At 37.1% G+C, this 26,648-nt stretch overlaps 1 protein-coding gene across 3 annotated transcripts in view; it reads right to left on the reverse strand.

Annotated features, from left to right (window-relative positions):
- The window catches only part of Tlk1 (tousled like kinase 1), a 111,374-nt gene that overhangs the window by 38,072 nt on the left and 46,654 nt on the right, over nt 1–26,648 (reverse strand). For all 3 annotated transcript variants that reach the window (XM_021154516.1, XM_029473979.1, XM_029473978.1), the window contains exons 3-7: nt 20,471–20,542; nt 7,685–7,760; nt 4,670–4,716; nt 2,602–2,697; nt 804–893 (exon numbers count right to left, since the gene is read on the reverse strand). In XM_021154516.1, the coding sequence (XP_021010175.1) occupies nt 804–893; nt 2,602–2,697; nt 4,670–4,716; nt 7,685–7,760; nt 20,471–20,542 (381 nt within the window). The remainder of the gene's footprint in view (nt 1–803; nt 894–2,601; nt 2,698–4,669; nt 4,717–7,684; nt 7,761–20,470; nt 20,543–26,648) is intronic.

Raw genomic sequence — 26,648 nt, forward strand, 5'->3', positions numbered from 1 at the left:
CTGCCTCTGCCTCCAGAGTGCTGGGATTAAAGGCATGTACCACCACACCCAGCTCACACACAACAGTTTGGACACGATCCAGGAAGAGTAAAGAAAATATACTGTTATGGTGTCAAGGTGTTCCATCAAAAGATCAACTCTCCAATTTTAAGTCTGAAAAAGTATTAACTAAATGAACAAACCAATGAATGAATAGCGGTGTAAACTAGGAATACAGTTTAGTGGCAGAGCATCTGCCTGTTACTTGCACTGGTGCCCAAATTCAATCCTTGGCACCAGAAAGCAAAGCAGAAATAAAAAACTTTCAAAAACGTACGATCTGTGTTCAAAATTCATAAAACTGAATATTAATAGTAATAATGACATTAATATATCTAAGTAATTTGATATATAAACATATAGACACTGAAATGACTTTAGTATTCACTTATAACCAACACAGCAGCATTATGAAGATACTGACTATATATATGCATATACATATGTATATATATGCATATATATGTATGTGTATATATATGTATGTACACACACACACACACACACACACACACACACACACACACACACACTGTTTTATTGCCTGAGACATCTGCTCAAATATGTCACAGAGGGCAAGCCGGTGCTAAGTTGGATGCTTCAGTTCCTCTACCCTGCAAATGTTGTAGTCTAGTAAGTCAGCTCTTGCGTTTAATTTTGCTTTACAATTATATACAGAACAAACCATAAACATTTTAATTGTTAATACAACTGGTTAGATTTTTTTCCTAAAAGTCATAGGAAATTTTAAAACTATTACTTACTTGAGTGATCTTAAAGGATAACTGCTTTGGTTGTACAACAGGGTGGTCCCCGAAAGCTAATGCAGTAGGAGAAGGGCTATTCGGTCGAACCTGAAAATTAGGGTAAAACTTCTACCATAAAAGTTTCTACTCAGCAACAATTACTTAACATTTCTGAAAATGTTTATCTAGTAATACCTTTAAAACACTTTTAATCATCATTAAGTCATCCAACAAGCATTCCTGAGTACCTCCTGTATGAGAACCAGTGTGAACAACCATACATTTCGTGACCTAAAGAAGCTTGTATTCAGGTCCACAAAAGCTTAATGCTTTATAAACAAAGTATAGCCAGGACAAAAATATTAAAAAGATCCTCATGACTAAAAGAAGAAATCACTGAGCAAGGTGCCTCATGTTTTTAATCATGTTTTAAAGGCAGAAGCAGGTAGATCTCTGTGAGTCCTGGGCTAGATATACAAAGACCCTGGGGGTGGGGGTGAGAAAGAAAGAAACAAACAAAAATCATAAAAATCTAGATTTTTTAGTACTAAAATAAAAATACATAGTCATAAGTACTCTAAAAATCACACATTTATTAATGAGTTCTATGGTTTAAGTCTGTAAACAGGGATGGCAACACGGAACTAATGTTATATTAGCTTTCAAATTTGAATCCTAAGCCATCCTTTGCAAATGTCCGTGTATGGCATCCCATGGAACAAAATGGAAAGACTTGACTAAGTATGTCTACAGACAATGAGTAAAAGAGGATATAATGAAAGGGTGCTTGAATAAGTAAGACAAAGTCCAGTTTTTTACCAATTTATAATTCATCTTCAAATTATAGAAAGCTAACATTATTTTTCTGGTTAAATATGTCCAAGTAAATGAAAAATAAAATTTAAGATGCAAAACAACGTACATAAAAACTGTGTCTTAAAATGTTAGAAACAAAAATGTTACAGGCTAATTCTAATAACTTTTTTCTAATGCTGAACTGAACAGCCCATCTTTTCCTTAAAATTTCCCCTAAATAATTGATGATTATTTCCATGTTAAGAAATTTAACCAAAAACAAGGCTAAAAGTCAGAAATTAATAAGTGAATAAAAAGAGATACTGTAATATTTATGGTAGCCCACAGGCTCTACTAATTTTTTTTTTGGTAGCAAAATAACATTACCTGGATACAAACAATCAATGCAGGAAACCTTCAGCTTAAAAACTCACTTAAAAAAAAAGTTAAGGGGTTCAGGATGGCCCTCAACTCTCTCTATAGTTGTTGACTCTAAATGCCTTGGGATTTAACTTTTATTTATTTACTTATTTATTTTATGTGTATGGGTGTTTTGCCTACATGTATGTCTGTGTACCACATGCGTGCCTGGTTCCTGTGGAGGCCAGAAAGTATTTCAAATGCCCTGGAACTGGACTTAGAGATTTTGGTGAGCCAGCATTTTGAGTGTGAGAAATTGAACCTGGGTCTTTTGGAAGAGCAGCCAGAGTCCTCGTAAACACTGAGGCATCTCTCCAGCCTCGATCTTGACTTCCCAATTCTCTTTCTCTTTTAAGTGGTGGGATTACAGGCATACAGCACAACACCTGGCTAAAAAACTCCGGTTCAAAAATAAAAGTTCCAGAAGAATCAGGTCATTAAAGAAGATTCAACTATGCCACTGAAGTGATTTCCCTTTTAATACATAAATATGACTATATAAAAGTATATACAAAACAAAAGTAGCACATTTTAAGTTATTCAATATGTATAACCTCTAAGGCAAAGACAACGCATTAAAACCTTGAAAAGTAAAGCTTACAGATGAGGAAGGAGTGGAATGTGAGTGTGAGTTTTGCGGAGAACGGATTGCTGGAGGGATGCCTCTTACTGGACTCGAGCCATTTCCACCTTGGTACTGCGAAAAGAAATAGGAAAGCACAGTTGCTATTTCAGACTTGGTACTAAGGAATTAATTCAAGTATATCTCTTTTTTATTTCTAGTGCCGGGGAGTGAATCCATGGCCTCACACAGATGGTCTACGTCCCAGACCTAATTATACTCTGCTTCAGATAAAAATCAACCAGTAATTTAAATGGGTGCAGAAAAAGCAAGAACAAGTTCAGCTATATAAAGCCCAAGACTATATCATATAACAAACGATGCCTAATCTTCTGAGTGTAATTTGTTATACTGTGGTTTACTCAATGACAAATAAATCACCCCCAAAATGAACGTATTTATATTTTTCCTCCAAAGTTTAGCAGTTTCCCTATAAATTTTTCTTTAAAGGAAACCAGTCTCTAATACCAAAATTTTTAAAATATTTACATATAATTTTAGTAAACACAACTACCTTAGAATCATTCACAAGATCTGTTATGATATCCAAATATTCGGTGCATTATATAAAATAATTATACAGAACAAATCTTTTCCCTGTAACAACAAAAAACTCTTTACAAACCCCATTCTTTCTTATGAAATATATGCAACTGCATATAGAAGCCAACAACCTGCCCCACAGTAATTTCTTCCTAGCTCATGCTTCTATGCCAAGAGCAGAAGGAAAGAGCTCACTGCTGCTTGGTTGCTCTAGGAGTAGAGTTTATTGTCTACTTCACCACTTATTAATTTTAACATAAAGTTTGATATGAATGTCAGAGATGGAAAATGGCTAGGGTGTTCACTAAACAACTTTCTGCAACCCAATAATTTTTCTTTATTCACTTTATCTAGGGCTTAGTTGATCATCTAGCACATAGTAGGTATTCAAGAGACTATGATTACTTGAATTTATCCCTACCCTGAGCACAAGTTCTTAATGATATTAACCCTGACTGGCTTAACTAAATAAAGGGCAGTGAATAATTTGGGGTTAGAAACAGTTTTACAAAAAAAAAAAAAAAAAAAAAAAAAAAAACCACTCTCTCACCCACAAAAAGAAAAAGAAAAGCTTTGGAGATTTGTGTTGTCTGAACTTAGCTCTTGTCTTAATCAGCCAAATCTGCTCTTACAAAGTGAAGACAACCTTTTCTACTGAAGAAATAGCATTTGTTGTTTTAATAAGCAATCAATATTTTGAAACAGAAATTGGAAACCAAAAGAATGCAGAAACAAGAACATAGTCTAGATTAAGAAAGACTGAAAGCAGGCTGGCTAGAAGGCTCAGCGGGTAAGAGCACTGACTGCTCTTCAAAAGGTCCTGAGTTTAAATCCCAGCAACCACATGGTGGCTCATAACCACCTGTAATGAGACCTGATGCCCTCTTCTGGTGCATCTGAAGCTACAGTGTGCTTATTTATAATAATAAATTAATCTTTGGGCCAGAGCAAGCAGGGACTGAGAGAGCAGAGGTCCTAAATTCAATATCCAACAACCACATGAAGGCTCACAACCATCTGTACAGCTACAGTGTACTAATATACATAAAATAAATAAATAAATCTTAAAAAAAGAAAAGGAAGAAAATTAAAGAAAAGGCAAGGCAAGGCAAGGCAAGGCAAGGCAAGGCAAGAAAGACTGAAAGCATGGCTATTTTTTTTTTTCAGGGCTTGAGAGTCATATCTCTTATCCATTATTTAGTTTCCATCCACAGGGCTCAATGTTGGTAGGAAGGTTCTACTGTTACTCTAACTCAGTCTGTCATCCAGGTAGCTACTTTACTTCATCTGCAAAAAGAACACTACTAGCTAACTTTATCTACAATACGGGTTGCTTAACCAAGAATATAAGTACTCTAAAAGTTTTTCATGTTCCTAGCAAAGAAATACCGCACAATGTTAACAATATTCTCAAATGTTGACCTTGTACTTCAAAGAAATGATTTTCAACCTGCAGAAGAACTACACTGGATTAGGAACTAGAAATAATTCTTAATAAACTTACTTCAAAATAGTCGCTAATCTTGTGGCCACGTCCCCCAATACTTTTTCCTAAAATATAAAAAATAAAAATTATATAGATTTAAAGGCCAGTCATGATTATCTAACATTTATTACATCAAAAAGAGCAAAGTGCCAAATTAAAATATAACTTATTTAATAAGAAGCATATAAACCCATTTATTTAAGTGTGGCATTTTAATAAGGTAATGATGAGTATTAAAAATACTAATAATCTTTAAACATTTAGAAAATCTAATCAAATCACATTTTAATAGAAACATGCCAATTTATGGAAGTAGTAATTGCTGAAAACTCAGATAAATAACATTAGAAACCCCCTGTCTCTTTCTCTCTCAACCCTCTCTCTCCTTTGTTGGAGAGTGGTTAGGGGTTGAAGCTGAGGGCTTCAGCTATGCTACCATTGAGCTGCATGGTCAATCCCTCATCAAACGGAATTTGATCTTTAAAACATTACTAATGTTTCTTAATAATCTATTAATCCCAGAAAAGAAGAAAAAAAACAATAAACTAAAAAGACAAATGGCAACTTTGTATCTGACAAACTAAACCACACTTTGTTAAGAATAGAAGTGAAACCCAGCTTTGGATGATGCAAACCCTAATCTAACATGCTGGGCAGACAACCATATGCTTATTGTCAATGTTATTTTGTAAAATGTTTTGATTTTCTTTGTCTTTTTTCTCTTTTAGTTAGGGTCTCACTGTGTTTTCTAAATGCTGCAAATTTACAGGATGTATGTTTTAAAAGTCTACTTTTTACAAATTGTCCTTAAGACCATATTGCTAAGGAGTCTTGTGACAGGTCACACCATCCTTTTTATGTTCTGCCCTAAAATGCAGTTCTATGAGGTTTAAAGAACCTAATGCTATTAAAATTTTTTGAACAACAGTTTCATATCAATTTATTTAAGTCAGACTAGATTGCAGAGACTTATCCTAAAGGAATGTTCTTTTCTGTCTCTGATAACATCCCTGAAAATTCTGAAGAGATACCACTGGCTAGTAAAGAACACAGAGGGTTGCCTACCTAGAAGCTATTTCCCTAATTCTTTTCTTCTAATTGAACGTAAATTTTTATCTGTGATATCCTTTCCCATATATGTGACATCTAAATTTCAGGATATAGCCCTACTTCCATTTTGTCTTTCCCTCATTAGAAACTGAATTTTAACCAAGAACCACTCCACCAATGTACATTATTGTTAAGGAGGAAGATACTCCGCTGTTTGTTAGGTTTAGAGACAGGCCTGATTTCCTGAAGCAATGGCACTTCTATTATGTATTACTGGTGGTGGAATGGAAATATGACTTAAAACAGTCATGAGGTGGCAAGGGGAGTTTGCTTCTGGGTTTGAAGCTCGCTGTAAGGAAAGGCAGGGTGGGAGACACAGTAAGCTAAGTGTCATTCTAAAGCAACTGTTTAGTGAGGAAGAAATGAGGAGATCCAATTTAGGCAATCATTCTCACCCAGAAGGTCAGGCATTTCTGTGGGCTGCAGATCAGTCAGAAAAAAAAAAGGCCTGGGTTCATTTTTATTAACTGTATTTAGTGTCTGGGAGTACATGGGTAGCAGGCACAGGATATATGTGGAGGTCAGAGGTCAACTTGCAGATGTTGGATCTCTAACTCAAGTTGTCAGGCTTGGTGGCAAGTGCCTTTAGCTACTAAGCCATCTCAATAGCTCCCTAAAAAACACTAGTTCTTAAGGACAAGTTAGCTAAGCCAGTTCAGAAGCCCACATTATTTAGGGGTTTACTTTTAAGATTTTCTGAGTCTGTTGCTGAAATGAGTTGATGTACCTTCACATTGAACTTACATGTCCACTAACCACAAGTTGGAGGGCCTGCTCCAAGACAAAAGGAAGCAACTGTAACGTCAAATCAAACACACTATACACCTTTAAAAGGCCCTAGACAACTCTGTTCTGTTTCCCAGACAACTGCTATAGCTCACCCCTTGATGCCAGTGCTCTATGGAAGTGATACGGCAGTTCACAAGACTAAAGACTCGCTGCAAAACATGCAACTCCTATGTATATATGACTGAGGAACCCAAGTTACTGTACATCTTTCCAGGGCCCAAATTAAATAGTACCAGTTGGTTAAAAGAAATCATGTCTTCTGGTCGGAAGTGCTTGGTGTGTGATCACATAGATCAAAATCCAGATCCCAGAACTGACGGATCCCAGCATCCACATAACAAGCTCTGCATCCTAATACACCTGTAATCCCGGGTCCCAGCAGAAAGGGGACTGGAGGATTACTAGGGCTTCCTGGCTTCCAGCCCAAGCAAGAAAAATGAGCCGTAGGTTCAAGGATGTTCTCTTCCTCTCAAAGAGGCAGAAAGTGACAGAGGAATCCTGACACACAACACTCTTTCTGGCCTGTGCACAGATACACTCATCTGCAAGCACATAGGCACAAGCACCACACATAAAAGCACATGTGCGCGTGTGTATGCACACACGCATGCGCACACACGCATGCACACACACACACACACACACAGACTTTTTAAAAGAGTATGTGTAATATAATGAAAATAACTTTTTAGTTTGCATCACAAAATGTAGATATATAAGAAAGAATGAAAGTAGGCATTACCAAAAATAGGCGCTTTAATGAGAATCTAATTATTCCTGTAAATTTTTTTAAATAAAAAAGAGAATGGGTGAGATAGAATGGAAAACTGAAAGGAGATAAAGGAATGCCTACAAGATTCTAAGCCCCAATAAACAAACAATACGAAAATGTCAAAGTCCCCAAACAGTAACCATGAGCTAACTACCTAGAATACGAAAGCCTGCAGTTTCATGCTTTGGTTTCTATGCGAAGAACAGTCCTAAGCTATTATAAATACAAAGAATACATACTAGATGGAAAATTTCCAAACCACAAAGCCACTTATTCAATAGTTACTACCCTAATTAGTTAAAAATCAGAGTAACGGATTGTTCAATGTGCACAGTCTCTGAAGGAAGATGGCGTCTGCTTACCCTGACTACTTTCATTCTGACTTTCTGCTTTTCTCTTTCTTCCCCTGGATGACTCTGATTGTTTCTTCTCTGGTGTCTAAGGAAAATAAGTTAACAACATTTTAAATTACAGTCTTAATATGCAAAATCATTACTATCAATATAAAAATCATCTTACTTTTGAGGCCAAATAAAGCATTCAATGGTGCCCACGGGATACATGCAATCTATTTAGAAGATATAACTGAGATTCACATTTACAGAATTTGTCTTAAGGAAAAATGAGAAATCTGAGAATAATCAGACCTTAATATTCTTAAGTCAGAAGAGAGAAAAATTAACTTTTTCCTGTTTTTGTACTATTCATATATATTTAGTCTATAAAAATTAAATTTCAATGCGAAAATAGAGACAGACAAAAACTGACATATTTAACCCAAACTAAGATACCATTCACCTGAATGCCTGGCAATTACTATTCAAGAACAATTATAGCAAAGCAATAGATTATGTTTGGGGTGGGGGTGGGGGTGGGGGAATCTTATTACGTAACCCAGGTAGCTGTCTACCTGTTTCTCTCTCTTGAGTGCTGAGATTAAATACTTGCACCACTATACCCAGCTCTATCTTTGAATTCCTTACAGATAAACATTCCATCTTCTTCCCACCTCACCCCTTCGCTACAGGGCCTACCATGTTATTACTGGACAAATAGATGAATGACTAACAACTTATTCATGGTTTGCACTACTAGTGCTATACAGCAAGAGTCAAAGCAAATTTAGTTTTGTGCAGCCCCAAAGTCCAAATGCTCTTTAAATTCTCTCTATTTGACATGCTACATGACCTGGATCAAAATCTAAATGAATTAACTACAGGTATTTCAAAACATTACTGTGTATTTAACTATCATACATTGCCTGTTAAGTTTTTCACTTTATAAACCATATTTATTTTTTTAAGGAAATCCTGTTAATCTACTTTTAAACTAAAACAAACTAGAAATTCTGTTAACATCTTTATGAAGAATCCTAACCATATATTAAAATAAAAACAAGTCCCTCAGTAATAAATTATTATAATATTCCAACAATCTATGCCAACAAATACATATTGAGGGGTGCAATAGATAACCTTAGTTAGACTGGAACTTGCTATGTAGACCAGGCTGGCCTTGAACTTACAGTAACCCTCCTGTCTACAGAATGTTTTCTGTCTCAAGAGTGTTGGGATAAAAGGTATATGCCACCTCATCCAGCTTACAACAAATAAATCTACCACCCATTGTTCATAGTAAACTAACACCACACTAAGTTTAAAGCACACCAAGGTCCTATTTGAATTCTATATTTAGATTTTGACTAAACCACAGCAACAGAAATTATGAAAGTAATAGAATCAGCAATTTTTATTTAGAAGATACCATGTTCTAAATGGTTCACTCCAAGGAACACCCATTTAGGTAGTCTGAGAATGCTACATTTCATTGGGGAAAACAGATTTCCTTAGTGCAAACCATTAAAATGCTAACGTTCTGGCCATCATAAGAGGGCAGGAGTGAGATTATGGTACATTATGTACAAATTTGCAAACGTATTTGGGAAAACATTCATTGCGCAGTTCACTCAACAAGCATTTTAGAATAGTCCATGTCTTTTTTTAAAGACAAAGTCATACTGAGTGAAGTTTTTTCTTCCTCTCAACACAATTTCTCAGTAGGGAAATGAAATACACCTTTGGGGAAAGGGTCAGTTCTTCTAAAGGGGGTGGATTAGTGATGTCATGATTACAGTAAAGAAGGAAAGCCAAGAGGTTTATCGAAAATGAGATGTGAGTTTGAGAAATGACAAGGAGGGGAAAAAAAAAAACAAGTCTAAAATAATTTTAAACTATAAAGTACAGGAGATGGGAACCAAATGGTAATGTCCAGAAGGACTGTATAAAGTAAGGGAGTGAAAGACAGAGACTGTGAAGCCACAATATACTTATGTTAGCTTGTAAAGTGAACACTGCTACTGACTCAAGACCTCCTGCCCTACTAGGATGTCCTAACGTTCCTCCTTTGTGAGAACCTTTCACTTTGGACATACTTGGAGTTGTATGGAATGTAATATCTTAATGAGCCATGTACCATGAATTTCTGAACAGACTAATAAACCCTTGATCCAACATGTACCACAATTATAATCAGTGTCGTGTTACACCAGAAATCCATTTACTGTCAGCACTGTAGGAATGTGGGGACTGGCTAAGGAATACACTTGGAACACAACACCTGCAGTACACTCAGCACACAATATCAGTACACACCAATCAATTCTCTTATGTCAACAACTACCCTATTAATCGTCCCAAATGTCCATGTACTTTGTTTCAAAACTTTAATTATGTGTCATAATGTAAAAGGATTAGTAGCTTCTGCCCTCATAAACTTACAAGTAATTTATAGGATGTGCAAAACATTTTCTATTTATGAACACCCTTAACACTCTCTCTCTCTCTCCCACAGAACCTACAGTTTAGGCCAAAAACAACCCTAGTGTAAATGCACACAGAATAGTTGGGTTTAAATATAAATAATCTAAGCAGCAATAATATTAAACAAAATAAAAATCCTCACTGAAGGCCACCACTGCCAATTCTGAGTCATTCATTTGTACACGGGCCTATTGGAGGAGTTAGAATTTCAGAGGAAAATGTACAGAAACTCACAACATACTTTATCACTGTAATGACTCGTCACTAACAAAGCTCATAATACTACCCACAATTGTCAAACCGTTTCACAAATGTCTGAAGGGAGAATAGGACTCAGAAATTATTAAAGGAGAAGATGACTAACTTAAGGCTCTAACCTACAGAGATACATCTTATGCCACTGCTACCCACACCCACAAACACAGCCTCTTATTTGAATATATTAATTCCCTCAGTGCCCGTGCTCCCTTGAAGAAGCACATGTGACTCTAAGAACTACCCATCACACCCAACGCTTTCCTTGAAGCAATCCAAAGACACCAATGACACAGCTTGTATAGTTATATAACATGTACATTTTCATAGATCAAATGCTTTCTATAGAACTTTTCAAGTTACTATTGCCCTTGCTTAACATGCTATTTCTCTGTCCTTCTCTACCTTTCTCAACTAACCCACTGCAGCAGCTGATCTCAGTAAGGATTGACAGAGAAGGTAGAGTTGAATTTGTTTTAGAGCTAGGTGAAAATAATACATTATTATAAAAGGCCCAAGAAATCCAACAAACAGTGGAACAGTGGCTAGGAGAAAATGCAGAAAGAAAGACTTTAGTACACATGAAACAGCTTAGCTTTACAAATGCCAGGTTTGAGACACATTACTCTGACATCTGACTTGGGATAGTACAAACTTACATAGTATTTTCTAGCACTTGGAAATTTGTTTGAAAAACAAAGGCAAATTTTAAAGCACTCTAAAGGTGATACAATTAATGAATGCTATACTTTCATTAAGACTTAGGTTAGTGTTTAGCAAACAAAGGTCTATTTATAGCTAATCATGAGCTTCTTTGTTTATATTAAAGGTGAAATTGTCTTTATTCAATGCAAATAAGTTTAAGGTAAGAAAAAAGAATGTTAGTGCTGTGGCAAACTTAAGGGCATAAATCAATATGGATCTTATCCCTATGAGCCGCAGAAGAGAGAGACCCTTAAAATTACCAGCATAAATACACTAAACAAGGCATTACAGGATTTGAAGATAAAGCACATCAACGGAAAGGAGGTTGACAGTACAGTCTGCTCTATTACCTAGACTCCACAAAGCCTAACTACACAGGCAACACAGATTAGATAAAATCTTAACAAATCACTATAGCTAACAGGGCAACATTTAATTTCTCTCCAACTAAATTCTTTAAGACTTAAACACTTTAAAACACACAAAAAAAGTTATACTAATATTGAGTATCTTTGGTGAAATATTCATCAAACCAATGGTTGACTTGAAAAGTACAACTCACTGCCTATCTGAATGCTTTATATCCACAAACAAAATTCAGGGATGGTTATTATAATGTGAACAGATATCATGACAAACTTTTGCCTACAGCTGCTAGAATAGTGTTTAATATGTTTTTTAATTTTAGTTTTATGCATATGGGTATTTGGGTTGCATATACGTATGTGTAATATGTGTATACCTGTTACTTACAGAAATCACAAAATTGAATTAGATTCCCTAGAACTGGAATTATAGATCATTGCAAGCTATCACACATATACTGGGAACCAAACGTGGGTCCTCTAAATGAGAGCAAAAAGGACTCTTAACCACTAAGGCATCCAGCTTATCCCACTGTTCAATGGTTAACCACATTTTTGGACAGAACTTGTTAAACTAGATTGAGACAGGTAATAATTGAGAAATATCTTTATTACTTAATGGCACACACCAAAACATAGATCCTTTCCAAAAAACAGTCAATGCAAATTAATACCCCTCTTCCCAGAATGTCAAATGTGTAAGATAGTCAGTTTTCAGGGCTGGCAATAGCTCAGTTGTTAAGAGCTCTGGCTGCTTGTTCAGAGGACCAGAATTCAATTCCTAGCATCCCCAAAGAGGTTCACAACTATCTGTAACTCCAGTTCCAGGAGCTCTTATAGCCTTTTCAACCCTTTGCAAGGCATCAGGTTCATATGTTGTGTACAGACATACATGCAAACAAAATACATACATGTTAAGTAAAAAAAATTTTAAAAAGATATCCTGTTTTCTCTAAACTTTAAGAACTAGATTAGAATATAGTAAATTCTGTTGTAAATTTTTTCTTGCTTCCTTGTATTTTATTACATTTTTGTAAAAACTTATTACCAAATATGGACATTAAGATGGAACTGAATAGCCCACCCCTGAAAAAGAGATAGAACTTTAATAATTATTATCTAGAAGTCTTTGCATGAAACTTTGACCCCTGAAAGAAAACCTGTTACACTGCTAACTCTAAAATCTACTACAGAAGTTTACATATGCAATATCTTGAAACCTAATCACCAAATAAAAGTTTTTCTTGCTGTTCTAAATAATCACACTAGCGACTTTGAGTGTATTTTATTGTATGGTGTATTGCTTCTTTTACATGACAGTATCATACTAAAGTGGAGAGCAGCGGGAAAAGATGGGTAACACTCAACTCAAATATCGACTGTTGCACTGTTATAAAGCCTGCAAATCTCACTTCTGTCATGCATGCCCAGCACCTGCCTCCACTGACAGGAAGTCTAATACTGAGGTACTCTCTCTGAGTTCTAACAACCATGTTACTTACCATCCTCCCATTCCAACCTAAGCTTTTACTTGGGTTACGTAAAACTAAATCTCCATATGTTAAAAAGAACATACTAAGTTTTCAATATAAGTGAAGAGTAATTTGATAATTTAGTGTGCCATTTTCTTTTTGTTATGCATCATAACTGTTTACTGACATTCTCTTTTCTCTGGCTTTCCTGTTAAAACTGCAAAGCAGAATGAGCTATAAAATTAGAATCCAATGCCGGGCGTGGTGGGGCACGCCTTTAATCCCAGCACTCGGGAGGCAGAGGCAGGTGGATTTCTGAGTTCGAGGCCAGCCTGGGCTACAGAGTGAGTTCCAGGACAGTTACGACTACACAGAGAAACCCTGTCTCGAAAAGCCAAAAAAAAAAAAATAATAATAATTAGAATCCAGTTGAACTTTCTCCTTACTCAAATTATCTTGTCAGCAGCTTTTAAGTCCAAAATCAAAACCAAGCAGCCGTACAGGACAGTTGTGAGGGATGAGTTGGGTGGGGTTTGGGAAGCAATAACTTGTGTTAATTTATCCCGAAGTCCTGGCATTATTAAAGTCATGACAAAAGCAAAATTTAGAACAGTGGTTTCAAGTTATGTCCCATTGTGATTCACAGGAAATGAAAACTGTCCTGCATACACACACTGAAGTCACTACCTTAAACACAAGTTCCTAGTTACTGACACACACACACACACACACACCCCACATCACACATTATTTCTCTAAAAAGATTTCTTTTCACTTTATGTATTTACTTTCTAGATGGTTTCCTGCATGCATCATGCATATGCATGTAGAAGCCAGAGAGAAGGTAGGATCCTCAGGAACTGGAGTTCCTGATGCTGAGAGCCACCATGTGGGTGCTGGGAACTGAACCTGGGACCTCTGCAAAAGCATCAACTGTTCTTAATCAGTGAACCACCCAACTGTCTCTGATAATTTTAAGTGTAAATGTGGTGTCAGGAAATATGAATTGCTTCTCAGCCTTTGACAAAGACCAAATGTAGAATATTCACATTCCAAATTTAACTTCAAAGGCTATCAGTCTCTACTTAACAATATTAATATACGAGAATACTTACCACATTTCAAGATCTTTACATAATAATTAGCACTATTGTAGAATAAGTCTATAGCTCAGTAGTAAAGAATTTGCCTGGTACAAGCTCTAAGTTCACACACACACACACACACACACACACACACTCTCTCTCTCTCTACAACAGTACATTTTATTTATCTCGTGTGTGTTCTACTATATATCTACTGGCAGTGATTTTCAATAATTTCCAAAGTTTTCATTTCTAAACAGAATATGCATTCCAAATATAACTATTTCTAGGAAAATGCCTTTAAAACTCTAGAAGTGATTTTGATGTATCATTGGGACAAAGATAAGGCTATCTATCTATCATTATGATAAATTATGAATTTCCTGTGTAATATGCATTTCATAGTCTCTAAAATTAAGAATATTATTCCTAGGCTAAAGAGATGGTTTAAGAACTCTAAGAATGGGCTGCTCTTTCAGAGGACCCAGCAGCAAATGGTGGCGCACAACCATCAGTTGTGCTCCAGTTTCACGGTATCCAATACCCTCTCTGGCATCTACCAGCACCAGGCATGCCCTTAGTGCTCAGATATACATGCAGGCAAAACATCCATACACATAAAAAGATACCACTACTTCTTATAATCATCTGGTACAATTCAAAACCAAAATTGTGCCATACAGCAGAAAATTAATTAGGCTATACAGGTTCACTGGGCAGTAGGTAGTCATGGTTACTTGGTTATTTTAGAAAATGAGAAATAAAGGACCATTAGTAAAATATTTTCCATATTTTGTTGCCATAAAACGCATCTTTCTAGTATCTTTAAAACTCTACTAAAGAATAAAACACTGAAAACAAAATTCTTATCAAATATCAGCTTGAGCACAGAGCCCTTACAATCTAAGTATCATGTGTGAAATTAACACCCGCGAGTGCTCTTACTCCAGACCTTACTTGGGCTGACCTATCTGACAACTGCTAGAAATCATCTTAAACCTAAAGACTCTGCACTCCACATTAGTTTTCAGAAGTCTCAGTAGGGTGATTACCCGTAAGCTCCACACTACCTTAGCTAGCAAGACAGAGCTCTCCACACTTCTACAGCTGAGAGCATCATTTTACAATCAGACAGGTTTTTGAGTTAGGATTTCTACCATTACCTTACCACGTGTGTGACTATGGGCAAGTACACGCTGTGAGCTTGTTTGCACATCTTGGTGATTTAAATTTCAGATAGTTATAATTCACCTCCATGGTTAATATACTTTACATTTCCTCTGCACTGTCAGTGAGTAGACCTTTCCCTCCCACTATCAGACAGCATTTGGATTTCGCAATACTGGAAAGCATTCCAGCTGCCACAGTGCAAAAGAGCTGAGGAGACTTTATTAAATACCCTCACTGATTATATAGCACAGTCTCCGCTGCTTCCCTCAAACTATCCAGTGTAAAACATTAAGCCTCACAAACCTTGCTCGGTTAAGTGTGTAAGAACTGTTTGTAGCAGGCGTCCTGAACTTGCACTAATTTAAAGAGGAACACTTCAGAGGCTGTGTGCAGCCAGGATTTTCCCTGATGATTTATACCTTGTGTATTTAAACCTACATTTAATTTAAATGGTCCTACCTTTTATTTTAAATTCCTAAAGTGGTAAATACTGGTAAACTACATTTAAGAAGTTTACTGGGGTTCTTAACAATTTGGAAGAGCTATAGAACTCAATCTTGAGAGCTGGAAGCCTGCAAACTGATTGTGTAGATGACTTAACACACTGGCATCATTTTAAACAACAGTAACGTGAGCAGCTGAGATGAATGGCATGGATTTGCTGACAAAGAGGATGAAGATGCTTCATGAAGGAGATGGGTTGGCAGACATTTACTTATTCTTTAAAGAAACTTCTACTGATCATCGACTAGAATATATCATTCTCTATACTAGAATGAGTTTTCAGTTAAAACAATCTGACTTTTTTCTTCCATTAAGTTTTGTATTCAATCAGCTTGGAAGTTTTTTCTGCCTGAGAACAGTAAACCAATCCATCTGTCTCTCTTCTCTCTTCTCTCTTCTCTCTTCTCCTCTCTTCTCTCTCTCTCTCTCTCTCTCTCTCTCTCTCTCTCTCTCTCCCTCCCTCCCTCCCTCCCTCTGTCACACACACACACACACTTTTATAAAAGGCAGTATTTAACAACTTTTTATTTGGTTGCTAGATAAATGCCTAGACAACAATTATTTCCAAGTTTTTAGAACTTCTCCAAAAACTTCCAAAAATACTCCAAGGGAAATCTGAGTGCTGAAACAGCGAAGGGTGGGGGGAGAAGATTACCACCCAGGAGATTGATGAGCAAGCCCCTCCCACTTTTATGGAAATGAACACCAATAACCAATAAAGGTCCCACATTTGAATAATGTGTGCTGTTGACATAACCATAGCCATGTCAAGGACTCCAATGCACTGGGGTCCATGTGCAGATGCTGATGGTGAATGCACAAAATGTGATAGAGCCTGAGTCTATACTGCCCTGCAGAGACCCCTACCAAGATTAGCTAAACTTGCCTCTTCCACTTAGATGTATAAAATAAACACAGAGTTTACTGGCTGATGCTGGTACATCTTCAGTGAAGCACACAGCCCACCCAATCCCAATGTTATCATTGTCTTCATTCCCCAGCACCCCTGACAGGTCAAACCCTAAGATGTGCAAGGTGCAAAGCACTTTTTTCCTTAAGCTGTTCTTGTCAGACGTTCCACCACAGTAATATGAAAACAGCTAATAAAACCCAAACCCATTTGGGTGGGTTACAAATATCAGTATTTATTAAAGTAATAAATACTTAAAGTAAGATTTTTGTCACACTAGGACATACAAATACACACTCTATATAAATCACCAGTGTGATTGTACCATGTGTCACAAAGTCTGGAAATTCTCTAAAAACTCTTAAGAAAAAGAACGCATTAGCAAAGCTATAAAAAACTCTCTGCAGCATGTTTCAGGGGCTGTAGGAGCCCTTAGGCTGCACTTTAAGATGTGGTTATCTGAACCTACGCCTTTATCAGCATCCATGCCAAAGACTTCTGGGTCTTTATCTCTACTTCTGCTACCTGCAGCACCATCTCATTTGTCCGTCCCCGACAGACAAACTCAAGATTACCCAGACAGAATTCAACTCTTCCCACCCAGTAGTCACCTTCCCTCTGGCTTACCTGTCTAAAAGGTAAAATACTTTAAGTTATCCTAGACTCCTTCCCTTTCCTTCTTTTTCTTAATAACATCAAATTCTATTCATTCTTCTTTTTTGAGTCTAGTAGGATACAAGAGCTTAAAAAACAGAAACAAAATGCTACAGGACTACTGCCCTAAGCTAGGGATTCACTGCACATTAGAGTTTGAAAAGCATGTCCTGGGTAATGACAGTCATGGTAACTCCTCGGAAACTCTAAAAAAAAGAAGGGTGTACGGGAATGTAGACAGTTCAGAAGTCAATGTCAGCTGTCTTTCTCATTCTTGAGATATGGTCTCTCACTGAACCTTGGGGTCACTGATTGGCTAGACTGCTTGGTCAACAAATCTCAGTGATCTGTCTCTACTCCCCTGAAGATGAGGAACACGCCGCCACACTCAGTTTTTTATGTGGGAACTAAGAATTCAAATTCCTTGTTTTTGCACAGTACATTTTACTGATGTAACAACTTTCCAACCCCCACAAAAGGTTTTTATACTGTAATCCTACATCTAAAAATAAGTCATATGTGCATAGATGAACTAAAATAAAAATATAAATTAAAGTAGATTCAATTAACCTAATACTGATTATTATATAAGGTGCTTTTTAGTGTTAACAATAAGAAGACAGAAGAAAATATGGTTCTGGGTATGTGAACAGAAAACTACTGGGGAAAGGGTAGGTTAACCCCTAAGCACTAAAAGAGCAATGGCAGGCACACATTTTTACTCTAATCTGTAAGTAAATGCCAGGAGGAAAAGTTAAAATGACTGAGGTTAAGGTGTGGGTTAGGTGAGGGCAGCTAATTAAACAACATCAACAAAGCTTTCAGTACTATCTGCTTACAGAAACAAAACACTCTTATTTTAAAAATGTATTAGGGTGCTAGAATTGTAGAGTATCTGTCTGTCAAGCAGACTCCAGGCCCTGTTTCCATCCCAAAATAACAATCAGGAAACAGGTTACAAAGAATGAGTTTAAGTTCTGTCAGGAGACAACGGGATGCTGCTACCTAGATTCCACTACTCAGCACATTCATGCCAGGGAGTGCTTCTACCTCAGGACCACTCACGCCCAATGCCCTAATCATCATCTAAGAACAATTCGGTGTGGACAGAATTATTTTCTCAAAGAAAACTCATTAACTAAGGTTTCTACTACAGAGACAAAACCTGAGGTTCATTTTCTGGATAAACAACTTCTGACAAGAAAATATAGAATAATGAAAGTCACTTCTTTGAATATTAGGAAATATGTACAATTTGAAGAAATGTCAAAATACTGTTCCACTAGGCTTAACTAACAATTTTAAACATCCCACATACAGAATACAGGACAGCAAAAGCCAAGTGGTTTTTCAAGATTTCCTAATGCTGCCCCCAATGTCAAAATGTCTACACAAGTAAATCTATGTACAAGTAATGCAGCTAGCTAAAATCCATCTAAAAATATAGCCAGGGAATAGTTTTTTTGTCTCCCTGAGACAGGGTTTCTCTGTGTAGCTCTGGCTATCCTGGAACTCTCTCTCTATAGACCAGGCTGGCCTTGAACTCACTGAGATCCACCTGCCTCTCGCTCACCAGTGCTAAGATTAAAGGTGTGCATCACCACTGTCTGGCAGCCATGGAGTTCTTTAAAGGAAATTTTTATTATTAGGTTAATTCCTCTAAAAGAATCCAAATATTTGATCTATAACCTACGTTATGAATATTGGTAACTAAGGAAACATAAAAACATTTTATCCTCTATGAAGATCTTATGTAGGGAACCTAACTTTTACTATATTTTTTTCTGTTAAAAAAAAAAAAACAACAAATAACAGAAAGGGAAAACATCTAAAGTTACTTTACTGCTCTTCATAACATGATTATGAGAGAACATGTGAAATTATTGATTATAGTCATCTATGAAAAATATCAAGAATATTCCAAAGTCCAGAAGAAATAAGCTAAAAATATTCTTGATAGTTGTTTTGTGTTTAACTCCACTTGGTTTAGAACTAAACTGTTTTACAGGTCTCAGTACACATGTGCTCATCTGAACACTAAACTGTGAACTGATGCTACAGGGCAGCTACCGCTTACCTCAAGGGAACCTACTGCAGATAAAGTCCCGTCACTTGCACAGTCCTTTCAGCTGCCTGCCAGTTGTCTCTGTGGAAGGGAAAGCCTGATGAGTGAGAACCCTATGCCACACTCCTGTGGAGTGTAGGTGCCTGCACAGCTGCACACAACTGCCTGCCTACAGGGTTCTAGGTTCTCTCAGTAACACACAGCTAAAAAGAAGCCACCTTTGAGTTTCTCTCTCCATTGAATAAGGAAGCCAAATGCAGTAAGAGTTCCTAAGTGTTAACAACCTATTGGCAGAAAAAGACTAAAGGAACCAAGTACAAATGTGTTACATTGACAGGAAAAACACAAACATATACATGCACGCACACATACACACATAAATTGGTTAAAATTAATGGACAGAACTGTATAACCCGAGGAGAGAAAAGGCTAGACTCACAAAAAGTCACCTTATCAAAAACAAGAATGTTAAACCCAAATACATTTGTGCCCACCATTTTCAGAAGACGCCATCAAGTATATCATGCACAGAATGAACCACACTGTGGACCCAAATATCCACTTGTAAATACCACCTACTTTCTTGGTGAGGTCAGTAAATGGGTACTAGCAAGAGGAATTTATCACATTTTTTAAAAAAATATGCAAAATGAAAACCATCAGCTTGATTCCACAAGAAATTCTACAAAGAAGAAAGATGTATTTTTATAACTGGGAAAGTACACAAACCCTTATAAAGATCAAACTAAGATGGGAAATACTAATAATTTAAAAGCTGAAATGCAGCATACTTCAAAACTCACATTCATCTTATAAAACTATGAATGGCTGGTCTTGCATTGATAACACCTCTACGTTATTCATGTGTAAATTAAGTTATAAAATTTAAAAAATAAAAAACCAACCCTGTATTCTAATGCCAAATATATTCCTTTATCTCAATGTTGTGCTTCATTAAGGCCACCCCCACTCCCTACCACCACCACCCCAGAGGAAGATAAAAACCACTACATAAAAATTCTAAAAGAAAACTTTAAAATAGTAACCTTTGGTACCAAGATTGGGAAGGGGGGAGAGACGCTCATTTAGAAGACAATGCGAGTTCTTACTTTCCCAGCACCACATTTAAAATGAAATTACTTACCTCTGATTCTTTGTCACTTAGAGATCCTAAGCTTCCAAAACTGTGATTAGAACTTTCATTATTTGTTGAAGCCTGTGAAAGATTTTTAAAGGTGAAAATTAGGAATGATTTTAAAGAAAAATAATACAAAGTATAAAAACCAATCTTCCCTTATATGAAAATCAAGTGTGATTTCTGCAATCCAGGTAAGTAAGTAAGCAAGGTAACATGGTCTCAATGCTACAAATGTCTACAATGATTAGTCAGGCCACCAAAATCCTGCTGTTTCAGGATTTTACTTGTATTGGTGATTTTTTTAAATATAAATATATAATATCAATTCAAAAGCAAAAGAATTGGGCCATATCTGGGCAACAAGATCACTAAAGTTCCCAGCCAATGTAAGGAGAGCATCATGCATGTGCCTCGGTCATAATGATCACACTCTGGGTCTCACAAGCACCAGCAATGTAAGGCGTCATCTGCCTATCATCCTAAGCATCACAGTCCATGTCTCATTCTTTCTTTCCTCATAAAAACAAAATACCCCCCCCTTGTTTTTGCTCGGTTTTGACTTAATTAAGAAACTCTTAACTACTTTCACAATCTTAATTGCTATTCTCAAGTTTCTCCAATGTCTATTTTCGAGCAGTGATGAACAAACATGAGCTATGTCAGGAGGTTGGTGTCTGTCCTCCTTCCAATATGCTTCCGTAACACGGAGCACTTGTGATTCTTGCAGTAGTCTCAGCAGCTACCTTACAGGCAAACTTCTAGCTGTGCTAAGCCCTGGAGTGCTGAGACTTTCCACTTCTTCCTAAGTACTGCACACCAACTGATCTTTCCAGATTTCTCAATCATTTGTAGATACATGTGTGGAGACAACTGTGAACCACTGCATTTTATGAACACTGTAAAGCTATCAACATGGAGTGGCAGCTGACATGATTACAATTCAAGAAGTATTGGGTCAAAGTTAAAAATTAAGCAAATTTGTCAAACTAGAAATTCTGATTCTGGAGTAATGCAGGCAGTAGCAAAGTTTTTGACCATCTGTAAAACCCTATGAAGACATGAACAAAACTAAACAATTAATGAAAAATCTATAGAAAAACAAAATAAAGCCAGGTGACAGAAATTTCCACAAATCTTCCCCCAAAACAGCAGGAAGAGGTAATGTACAACAAACAAGCAACCACAGGCCTGTATAAAACACATAAAGAAAGAGAATGGCTGCTTACAGAATGAAAACAGGATACCACCAAATACCAAATCCCATTCAGTAAACCAGCAGACAATTTAAGGACACAGTAGTAGCCCAGAGACTTTGCCCCCTTGAAACACTTATTAAGTACAAATAGTGCATCCACAAGAAAGGCTAAAAGGTTGGGACAATCATCTTATATGAAGCCTGGGAAGACCTGTATACTACCGAGTGTGAAATTAAAATGAGCACAATAGTACGGTAGTAATAAAGGAAAAGAAATATCCAGATAAGAGGTCAGAAGAGGGCTGCAGACATGCCTCAGTTGGTAAACTGCTTGTTGTGCATGGGAACCCGAGTTCAAACCCCAACACCTACATAAAATACAGACACAGTAGCAGTATGTACCTACAATCTCAACACTCCTGAGGCAGAGACAAGAGCATCCCAGGGGCTTGCAAGGCCAACCAGTCTATCCAAACAAAGGAGCTACAGTGAGACCCAGTGGAAAATAGGTGAGATGACTCAGCCATTAAGAGCTGCTCACCCAGAGGACCCAGGCTTAATCCTAGCATCCATACAGGAAGTCCAAACAATCGATAACTTTAGCTCTAGCATCTGACTCATTCTTCTGGTCCCTGCAGGAACCAGGCAAGCAAATGGTGAACAGACATACATGCAGACAAAACACCCAGACATATACTAAAATGAAAATGTCTAAAGGTGATAGACATTGTCATGGCTCTCTGGCCTCCACAAACATGAACACACATGTGTAAACACTCACATGTTCTGAAGGCACAAGCTACAAATCTCAAAAAGAAACGAAAAACACCCCAGTTTTGATGTCCAAAGTCAGCAGCCAAGGGGAAAAACTGTGGGAAAAGCCATGCTGAGCCACCTTACTGATTCAGCCATCTGATTTCTCAAAAAGCAAACAAAATGGGTCAATCCTACGAAGGTACAACGAGAAAAACAAAGGTACAATAAGAGCCCATGTTAACAAAAGTGCCAGAAACACCATGAGCCAAGTGAAAACTGTAACCTACTATTTCAAACTGAGACACACTATTACAAAAATGGTTTATAATAAGAAAGAGCACTACAGTAAGATTTCTAAACATGAAAAAGTGGTAGAACTCAGGGAAGTTTCAGAAATAGTGCCAGTAAGGAGCAAGCAATAAACACAGTTTTAAGAGAGCCCTAAGGTTAAAGGACATTTTGAAATCACAAGGATTACAATAAAAATCTCATTTATTAGACTTATTTGTTTTGCTTGTGAGTTCCTGTATGAAGGATAAGGACAACCTGCAGGAGTCTGCTCTGTCCATCGTGTGGATTCAGGTGTAGGGCTTGGCAACAAGGACCTCCACCCACTGAGCTACCTCATGAGCTGAGTAAAAAGGATGAGAGAAAGCAAATAGGGAGGCACTAGAGATTTAACAGAGGGAAAAGAATTACTTAAAGACTACTGAAAGGAGAAAATAATAAAATTATAATTCAAGGAGTATTCCCTGAAAATATTTCAATTTATAAATGACTGGGAAAACATAACACGTACCTATGAATAGCAATTCAGAAGAACAACAAAGTTTTCTAAAGGCTTTATGTGCTTTATGCCAGGAGAAAACATTTAAGGAAAGCTATTATGAGCACGGCATTTTACATCCAGTGAAAGTGATTTTTAGGATAGTGACTGTTGTCTGAACACACTCAGGAACTACTTGCTCAGATAACCACAATGAAGACCTGAATGTCCAATCACTGAGGGAAAACAGGAGTATTATTTGTTTACTGATAAAGGCTAAATAAACAATATTTATTGGGATATTCTAATTTCACTATGTCCTCAAGAGCCATATTTCCCAGGACACAGATTCAAATAAAACTAATATGGTCCTGGATTTGAACTGGATAAGAAATGCCCCAGAGCAACTACAAGCTGGATCAAAATCTGCAGTTTTACGGCTTAGAAAGAAATGGTTTCTGGATGCCACAGCAGCTTTAAAGAAAGAAGTATGTCAAAAATAAAGAAGCACAAAGAAGAAATTCAGAATTTTGTATGTCAGTTGCGCCCACATGCCTCTAGCTAGTACCTGATCTGTACTAAGAGCCAACTCTTAGTTGTCTAAGGTAAGTCAAGAGCAGAAATGTGATGCCAGTGGCTAGGCACTGTCCTGATGTATACTACCGGGTGTGAAATTAAAAGGAACCCAATAGTACAATAGTGATAAAGAAAAAGAAATATCCAGATAAAAGGTCAGAAGAGGGCTGCAGACATGCCTCACTGCTGTGCATGGGAACCGTCTCTAGGAAAAGCCAACACTCTCCCGAGCATCCCATCACTCTGACAGAGACACTGCAATCAGTAAGAGGCCTCCACGTACCTACAGACCTGTTCAAAAACGACAAGTTGAAATATACTTGTAAGAAATAACCAAACTGGAATTTCAGCAGGGAAATAAAAACTAGACAAGAGACAAATTGAACTCCAGAACTTGAAAGTTCCACTCTACGGGTGTAACAATAGGGTGCAGAAAGGCAGAGAGATATCCAAACCAGTGAGCAATCCGACTTATGTGCAATTGGTCACAGGAGAGACAAAGGAGCAAGGGGTTCGAAAGAATGAATATTCTGGAACTTGTTGGCTAAGAGGTCACTCTTTCTCCCCAAGCAAGGAAAAAAAAAGAAAGAAAGAAAAAAAGAAAAAATACACCTAGGCACATCAAAGTAAAATCTCTGAGACCAAGAAGAAGAAAATCTTGAGAACTGGAGAGGTCACTCAGTGGGCAAAGATGCTGGCCACTAAGCCTAACAACCTGAGTTCAGTCTCCTGACCTCTACACAAGTGCTGCCCGTCTGTCTCCAGCTCCCAAAGATCCAACGCCCTCTTTTGGCCCCTATAAGTACCTATATTAATGTGCACATAACCACAATACACATAATTAAAAACAAACTAAGTATTTTTTAAGTAAAGAAAGAAACCTTTAAAATGGAAGGATACTTTTACTGAGCCAAGCAGGCTCAAGGCACGTGTAATGAAGATTAAATGCTAGAGAGAAAGACAAGGTCCTAAAATGCTTCCCAAGGATCAGGAATCAGAATGGTACCAGAGGGATAAGCAGTAACGGAAAACTAGAAAACAACCGAACAATGCTTCAAATGTGAGAAAAATGATTTCCAACTTAGAATTCTACTGACACATAAATGAACAACAACAAATTACAGGAAGAAAATATGCAAGGTCTCAAAACATTTACCATGCTCCTTTCCAAAGAAGTGACTGGAGAATATACCCCACCAAAACAAGGAAATAACCCAAGAGACACAAGATATGAGATACAGGAATAGGAGCTCAAACAAAAATCAATTGGAAATGAATACTCAGGGTTAGAGAAAGATTCTAGGAAAATGCACTCGCCAGGGGAACAGAGCAAATAGCCTCAGAACACATGAAGTACTTCAGGGGAGAGAGTAAAAGAACAAAGGAAAGGAGGGGAGAATAATTAGTGTTTTAAAATGCTGCCTGCACTCTCTGCTGAGGGGTACCTGGATGGCTATCCTAACCTAGTAAATAACTGTGTAAAAAACAAAAGGCTTTACAATGGATATGTAATAATGGAGCCATTAAGTTCAGCTATGAATAAATTTATAGTGAAATACTAACTTAACCATAAATTAAAGTCCTAAATACTATCAAAATAGATGAAGGCAGGCCGTGTACTTCTGTAAAAGCAGAAGACTGGATGATTTCAGAGTTAACACCTGACCTTCTACAATACGTCAGTGTGTAATGGATCTGCTGTTGGACTCTATTTGTTTTGTTAATTTCTTCCTCCTTTTGTGCTGGTATCACACTGTCTTAATTTACCATATTTCTTGGCATTTAATAGTACAACTCCCCAGCTTTGTACTGTCCTTATCACTATCTTGGTAAGTCACCTAGAATCACCTGGCCTTGGATTTATAAGCACATTACCATGCTTGTATCTTTATTTTGGTATGTCTACCTTTACATTTTGATATAAATTTTGGAAGTTTATTAATTTTTACCTTCCTCAAATACTGTAACTTTTAGCAGACACTGCGCTACCCTACAGGCAAACTTCTAGCTGTGCTAAGCCCTGGAGTGCTGAGACTTTCCACTTCTTCCTAAGTACTGCAGATCCCATTCATTCAGGCATCTTCTGGATTTTTATGCATTTTACAGCCCTTCGTGAAATTGTCAAGTCTTGTCAGGTTCATGCTGAAGTATCTTATAATTTTTGTGCTTTTTTACAGAATATCTTTTCAAAATTTTACTTTTCACTTGTTGATAAGTAAAAATATTATTAATTTTGGAATGAAGAGGTATGACCAAGTGTACCCTCATTTCTCAATTCTTTGTGATTTTTCTTGGGTAACAATCATGAGTATAATCTTTATTCCAATATGAGTGGCTGTGCTGAGTCATGTAACCAAGCAAGCTGTATAAGCAAACATAATGGGTCATTCTCTATGTACTGGGAGGGCAACTTTTGAGCTCTGCTATTCATTTCAATGGCTCGTCACCACTATACTGATTATAATGGAGAGTTGCCCTGCCTATCCTCTCAGGTGCTTGGATTACAGATATAAACCACAGCACCTGGCTTTAGGTTATTCCTATTTAAGGTCAATTATTTGAATGTCAAAAGTCTTAGTACAGATTCCTTGGATAGTAAAACTAGCAATTTCAAAAATAAATAAATAAACAAACAAAACTATCAATGTCTTCACAAATATTCTTAACTTTATCTTCTGTGTCAGAATTACTATATACATTTTTCCATATGTTAACAGTACCCTGTCCCATGAAATGGTTTACTTTTTAAAAATAAGATTGCAGCTAGGTCTTTAAAACATTTGATTAGGGCTGGCGAGATGGCTCAGTGGGTAAGAGCACCCGACTGCTCTTCCAAAGGTCCAGAGTTCAAATCCCAGCAACCACATGGTGGCTCACAACCATCCGTAACG

Source organism: Mus caroli, chromosome 2 (genome assembly GCF_900094665.2).
Source record: "Mus caroli chromosome 2, CAROLI_EIJ_v1.1, whole genome shotgun sequence".
NCBI classification, from domain to species: domain Eukaryota; kingdom Metazoa; phylum Chordata; class Mammalia; order Rodentia; family Muridae; genus Mus; species Mus caroli.